The sequence below is a fragment of the Fragaria vesca genome, linkage group LG5 (assembly GCF_000184155.1).
Source record: "Fragaria vesca subsp. vesca linkage group LG5, FraVesHawaii_1.0, whole genome shotgun sequence".
Lineage (NCBI taxonomy): Eukaryota > Viridiplantae > Streptophyta > Magnoliopsida > Rosales > Rosaceae > Fragaria > Fragaria vesca.
In genome coordinates, this window is record NC_020495.1 from 12,983,092 (window position 1) to 12,989,949 (window position 6,858).

General features: G+C 40.9%; 1 protein-coding gene across 1 annotated transcript; it reads left to right on the forward strand.

The window, feature by feature from the left end:
• Positions 1 to 817: 817 nt before the first annotated feature.
• On the forward strand, positions 818 to 2,641 carry LOC101297542 (licodione synthase-like). Its single transcript, XM_004299690.1, has 2 exons — positions 818 to 1,712; positions 1,851 to 2,641. The coding sequence occupies exons 1-2, from the start codon at positions 1,110 to 1,112 to the stop codon at positions 2,511 to 2,513; spliced, it is 1,266 nt and encodes a 421-aa protein (XP_004299738.1). The 5' UTR covers positions 818 to 1,109; the 3' UTR covers positions 2,514 to 2,641.
• The last annotated feature ends 4,217 nt before the right edge of the window (positions 2,642 to 6,858 follow it).

A 6,858-nucleotide genomic window follows, 5' to 3' on the forward strand; every position in this document is an offset into this window, starting at 1 on the left:
ACTAGCTAGCTTATTCCCTTGCTGGTGCTGTATTAGCTAGTTGGCTAATTAATACGCTAATTCCACAGTTTTGAAGTTAATGATCGAGTTGCTTATTCTCAAATGACTTTAATTTCTGTACTGTTTTCGATTTTTCGATCTATTAAGGGCAATTAGTCACCTTCTAATTAATAGTCAGCTACCAGAATAAGTCGAGGATCAAGTACTGAATCCATCTTAATTAATAGTTCCACTACTATTCTTCTTTCTATTTATTATTATTGTTGTTATATTTGTAATACTGGAGAATAGTCTTTGTTGTAGCTTATATAGTATAGTGTGTTCATCATACATATTCCATATATATATTTAGCTCAATTAACCCCAACCCTTATCTTAATTAATTCTAGTAGAGTACTAGAGTGGTAGGCACATCGATCTACTTAATTACAACTTGTGAAGGATATTTAATTAAATCAAACCCAGCTCGATGAACTTGTATGTCATTGCTGGCTTTTGAACAAGTAAGCAGCTGACTTATATAATTCAATGGTTTCGGATAGTTGATAACTTGATATATGTTAGCCAACTAATCCTCATTATAGAGGTCCTCACTAGAATAACTCTCTGTTTGATATATCCAAGTAAACTCTGCAAGAATAAATATCGGATACGTCATCAATAATTAAGGTTCTCCCTCCACATCGTTTTGCTCTATAAATAGCGTATGCAGATGATTACCATACCAAACCATTCCTACAGCTCTACAAGAGCCAATTCATCTTGCTCACTAGGCCACCCACAACTCCTAGCCAGCCACAGCCATGGTGATCGAGTTAGTTCTATTCATCCTCTTCCTTGTTTTGGCTTTCCTAATCTCGAAACACTTTCGTGTGAACCACCTTCCTCCGAGCCCCTTTGCCTTGCCCATCATCGGCCATTTCCACCTCCTCAGCCCCCTCATCCACCGCTCATTCCATGACCTCTCCCGACGCTTAGGTCCCGTATTCTTTCTCCGCCTCGGTTCGCTCCCATGCGTCGTGGTTTCATCACCGGAGTTGGCAAAAGAGTTTCTCAAAACACATGAGCTCTCCTTCATAAACCGGTCTGAAACAACAGCAGTCGAAAGGATGACCTACAATGCTTCGTTTGCATTTGCTCCCTACGGCCCGTATTGGAAGTTCATTAGGAAGCTCAGCACCAACGAACTCCTCAGCGGCCGAAGTGTAGACAAGTTTCTTCCCATTCGAAACCAAGAGTACATGAGGCTGATTAGATTGTTGGCCAAGAAAGCCAAGGCTTGTGAACCTGTCAACCTCAGTGAAGAGCTACCGAGGGTCGGCCATAACATTATCGGGCAGATGATGCTGGGGAAATATTCAAGTGCTTCGAGGGCGGAGAAGGCCAGGTTGGTAGTCCGGGAGGCTACCAAGATTTTCGGAGAGTTCAATTTCAGTGATTTTAATGGGATTTGGAAGAAGTTAGATTTGCAGGGATTCCAGAAGAGAATAGATGCCACACATCACAAGTTTGATGCATTGGTGGAGGAGTTCATTGCTGAACGTGAGGAGTTGAGGAAGAAGAATATTGATGGAGGCAACAGTACTAGTGCTGAAGAAAAGGATGTCAAGGGCTTTCTTGATGTATTGCTTGATAAGGTGGAGGAGTGTAAGAGCAGCACTGAGAATGGCGAGGTCGAGTTTTCAAGAAATAATGTTAAGGGTCTCATAACGGTATGCGATCATTAAGGCTTTCATCATCAAACCCTAAACCCTAATTGTTTTTTTTTCAGGGTTCAAAAATATTTTAGAGATTGGAGTATATATCAAACATGCAAGTACGTACCTAACAAAACATTTCTTTAATTCCAGGATTTGTTTTCGGCTAGCATAGATACGACCTCCATCTCAATGGAATGGACGCTGGCAGAGCTCATCAATCATCCAGAGGTGCTCAAGAAAGCAAGAGAAGAGATAGATCGAGTAGTTGAAACCGGAAGATTAGTCGGAGAATCAGATCTTCCAAATCTTCCTTACATCCAAGCCATTATGAAAGAAACATTCAGGCTGCACCCACCCTTGGCTTTTGTTGCAAGAAAATGCACACAACAAAGCAAGGTTGGTAAATATATCATTCCAGAAAACACAATGTTATTTGTGAACATTTGGGCTATGGCAAGGGATCCCAAGAATTGGGAAAACCCATTGGAGTTTAGGCCTGAAAGGTTCTTACAACTCGATGCTGACGACTCGACAAATGCAATAGATATAAGAGGTCAACATTTTCAGTATCTTCCATTTGGGTCTGGAAGGAGGATATGTCCTGGCTTACCCTTAACCATGAAAATGCTACCGACGCTCCTTGCAATTATGATTCAGTGCTTTGATCTCAAAGTAAGTGGAGCAGAATGCAAAAACACAAGTAATGGCAAGGTTCTTGAAATGGACGAACGACCTGGATTTACAACTCCCAGGGCTTCTGATCTTGTGTGCGTTCCAGTTTCCCGCTTCAGCTCACCAATCAAATATCCTTGATTCCTAACGAAACATCACAACAAGCTTTGGAATGATGGCTCTACAATGTCAGTATGTCGAACTGAAAATTTAGTGACAAAAAAAAAAAGTGTGTTCTTTGTTTGCAATAAATATTATACATAAACATTTCTATGTTTGAGCCCAAATCAAGTCTATCTCATGGATTAGGTCATAGCATGTCTTTCAAGGAGACGCAACCTAATGCAATTAAGATAACACAACTCAATTACGAAGCCAAGTCTCATAATTTTTCTGAGCCAAGAAACCTGCCGAAAACCTAGTATATATCAAAGTTTAAAACGACAAAAGCATGAGGCGATGCGTCTTGTCTAAGCCTTGAGCCGTGTAAGCCTTGAGACGAAGTCTTTTATGTATTTTAATTTAGAAAAAAATTCATTTTACTACCCTGAACTTTAGGTCTAAAATCAGTTTGATACCTCATCTTTTTTTTTAATCAGTTTTATATCTAAACTTTCAAAATGACATCAATCTCGACCAAAATGACTAAAATAGCCCTGGTTAATCTTTTTACCCTCTCTCTCTCTCTCTCTCTCTCTCTCTCTCTCTCTCTCTCTCTCTCTCTCTCTCTCTCTCTCTCCCTGCCTCCAAATCCACCACATGGCCGGCGCCGGCATCCACCCCTACCACCAGCAATAGACCCCGGCGGCAGCCCCTCCTCCTCCCCCGGCCGTCGCCGCTGCCATTCTTAACTCTGAGAGGGTAAAAAGATTAACCAGGGCAATTTTAGTCATTTTAGTCGAGATTGATGTCATTTTGAAAGTTTAGGTATGAAACTGATTAAAAAAAAAGATGAGGTATCAAACTGATTTTAGACCTAAAGTTCAGGGTAGTAAAGTGAAATTATCTCTTTAATTTAGAGTAAATGACCATTTACTACTAATTTAACTTCATTTTAGCCAATTTCAATGAAAATCTCTTTACCAACCCCATTCTAATGAATTCTAATAAAAGGACGTCATTACCCTTGACCTCATTTAACTCTCACTACCGGGACAAGCACTTTAGCCGACGAAAATTTTTCGTCAGCCTGTTAGCTTAATTCGTCGGCCTGTTAGCTTAATTCGTCGGCTGAGATATTAGCTGACGAGACTTCGTCGGCTATAGTTTCGGCGGGAAAGACTCGTCGGCAATGACTTTAGCCAATGAAACTATAGCCCGTCGTCGGCTATTGTCCCATAGCTAGCCGACGACAGAAGACGTCGTCGGCTAGTCTCTCAGACTTTAGCCAACGAGTCTTACAGACTTTAGCCGACGACGAGTTGTTTCGTCGGCTAGTCTCTAAACTTTAGCCGACGAAAAAACTCGTCGGCTAGTTTCTTATCTATAGCCGACGAAATAACTCGTCGGCTATTCTCTAAGCTTTAGCCGACGAAACGCTTAATATATTCGTCGGCTATAGTATGTAATAAAAAAATAAAAAATAACTAGAGCCGACGAAATAGACCGTATTTCGTCGGCTTTTAAGGGTTTAGCCGACGAAACATTCCATTATTCGTCGGCTAAACCCTATTAAAAAATAATTAAAAATACTATATCCGACGAATTATGGCGTATTTCGTCGGCTATAAGTCCATTCCAGTATAAAAAAAAACCCGAAATTTTTAAATTACCATTCCAAGCAATTTGCAAAAAACACAAAAACAATTCCATATAACCAACAACAAGCACATAAAAGTATATAATTCATCAACTACACAAAATCTAGATCGTCTAAATTAATATCCGATTCTGGGGCTGCTGCGGAGCTTGCGGCCGCTGGGGTAGCTGTATGGGCGGAGGCAAGGGCGGAGCCGGAAGTCCCTGGAGCTGGGCAGCTGTAAAGTCCTGCATGTACTGGAACATCTGCCGCTGCTGGGCCTGATGGATGGCATGTACCTCGGCATTATAGGCTGCATGCGCGGCATTATAGGTTGCCTGCGCTGCATTATAGGCAACATGAGCAGCTTGCTGTTCTCGTAGTCTCTGAAGTTCCGACTGTAGCAGCTGAGTTGTCCTGGTGGTCGTGGTCCTGCTGCTGGTCGAGGCTGCCTTTCGTTTAAATCCTGGAGTGGTCTTCAGGACCCCCTCGCCCTTCTTTTCTAGACCCCGGCAGTAGAAGTTGTTTGCTCGCGGTGGGAAGGCTGTGCCCATGATCCTGCCCCAACCGTCGGATCCGAAGTGTCGATCCGGGACATGGCTTCGGACATCTCTTCCTCCTGCGTGTCTGGCCATGTCTCCCTCACTATAGCACTCATCACCTCGTCACTAGCCTCCCTCACCTTCGCCTAATTGGATAGGAAAAAATAATTAATTAACATTTTCACATATATATAAGTAAAATTTAAAATTTAAAATTTAAAAACGTAAGATGACTTACAATATCCTCCTAGGAGTCAGGATATGCTTTCTCGTACGTATAGACGTACGGGTTGACCTCTGGATGTTCCCTGGCCGCCTCGTCCATGAAGATAGCGAACGGTCTAGAACCGGCATGATGGTTCCTTGTGTTGCGTTGCCGGTTCTGAGCGTTCGCCCGGGAAACGGCATTCAAAGAAAAAACTTAACTATTAGTAAAATATTTAAAAACGCACGTACTTAATGACACTACCAGGACAAGTTCGTCGGCTATAGTGTCGTCGGGAAAGGGTCGTCGGTGACGACTTTAGCCGACGAAATATTTTTTTTTCGTCGGCTATAGTCCCACAGTTAGCCGACGAAAAACATGTTGTCGGTTTTTTTCCCAGACTTTAGCCGACGAACCAATTAAGATATTCGTCGGCTAAAGTGTGTAATAAATAATTAAAAAATAACTATAGCCGACGAAATTTAGTATATTTCGTCGGCTAAACCTTGTAAAAAATTTCAAAAATAACTATAGCCGACGAAATATAAAATATTTCGTCGGCTAAACCTTATAAAAAAATTTAAAAATAACTATAGCCGACGAAACATGCCATAATTCGTCGGCTAAACCTTATAAAAAAATTAAAAAATACTATAGCCGACGAATATAGTGTTTAAATATCGTCGGCTAAAGTTGCTGAGTTTTGAAAAAAAAACTGCAGAAACTTTCGGCCACCTCCAATCACCACCAAAATTTAACAGAATCTTCCTCTCAACATTTCGAACAACTTTCTAGAAGAAGTCGAAGCTCAATTCTAAGCCTAAACAGGTCAATCGACTGAAAATATAAAAATCCCCAATTTTAAACCCTAAAAACTTCAAATCTTTGATTCTTTTCACACACACCGAATCGAGCTACCAAATTCTAGGGGAATGTAGTACTAATCAAACTCAACTTATCCATATATAGAACTCACCAAATGGTGACCTAAGGAAGGAGAAATTCAATCGACACCGAATCCGAACCGGCGGAGTTTTGGAGCTCGATTTATCCCTCACGACGACGCCACTCGATGCACCACCTATCCAGCAATGAAGTAGAGACGACGGCGAAGCTTTTGGGACAAGTGTGGCGGTCTCCGGTGGCTTGACGACGGAACTAGGCCGAGAAGAAAATCTGGCAGATAATAGACTTCTTACCATCCATCTTCGGCTATATAAAGAACTTTAGCCGACGAAATTCTTTATTTTCGTCAGCTAAACTCTTTTGAAAATTTTGGTTGACTGCCAAAAAATTTTGGTTGAAAATTTTGAAAATTTTTCGACTTTAGCCGACGACTTTTCATATATTTTCCTCGGCTAAAGTTCTTTGAAAATTTTCCTCCAACTTTGGTTTACCGCCCAAAAAATTTTGAAATTTTTGACCTTAGCCGACGACTTTTTTAATATCTCGTCGGCTAAAGTCTATAAATTCACGAAAACGCTCATATCTCCCCCCTATATTACGTAGTTTGGTCAAACCTTCCACACGAAAAACTCTCACGTAGATGAGACGCAACCGCCTATATAAAAAATTTGAGACATTTACCTTCCGACGATAGGGCTCCCCATAGGGAATAATAACGGTAAATAAGGTTGACCGCTACTATCGGCACCGAGACTTTACCCGATTTACATGATTTTTGAACCATAGCCGTATTTCACCATTCTGAACACATCTTATTTCACAAGTTTTTTGATAATTTTGCTTCCTATGTAGAGTTTGGTTTACAAAGTTGTATAACCTATTAAACAAGTTATACAACATTAGTAGACACGTTGTGATTTTGATGACTAAAATTCACAAACCAAATTTTGACCGTCAGATATGATCATTATGATGAAAGATGTTTGTGGTAAAAAGTTCAACTGGATCCGACAATATTAAGGGCTCGATTGAAACGGTCAACCCTAATCCATCGTTACTTATCACACGAAAACGCTCATATCTCCCTCTATATTA

Bases quoted from the DNA above. Each gene is read 5' to 3' on its own strand.
- LOC101297542 (XM_004299690.1), top strand. From the start codon at position 1,110: ATGACCTACAATGCTTCGTTTGCATTTGCTCCCTACGGCCCGTATTGG. The intron at 1,713-1,850 runs GTATGCGATCAT...CTTTAATTCCAG, and splicing joins ATGTTAAGGGTCTCATAACG to GATTTGTTTTCGGCTAGCAT.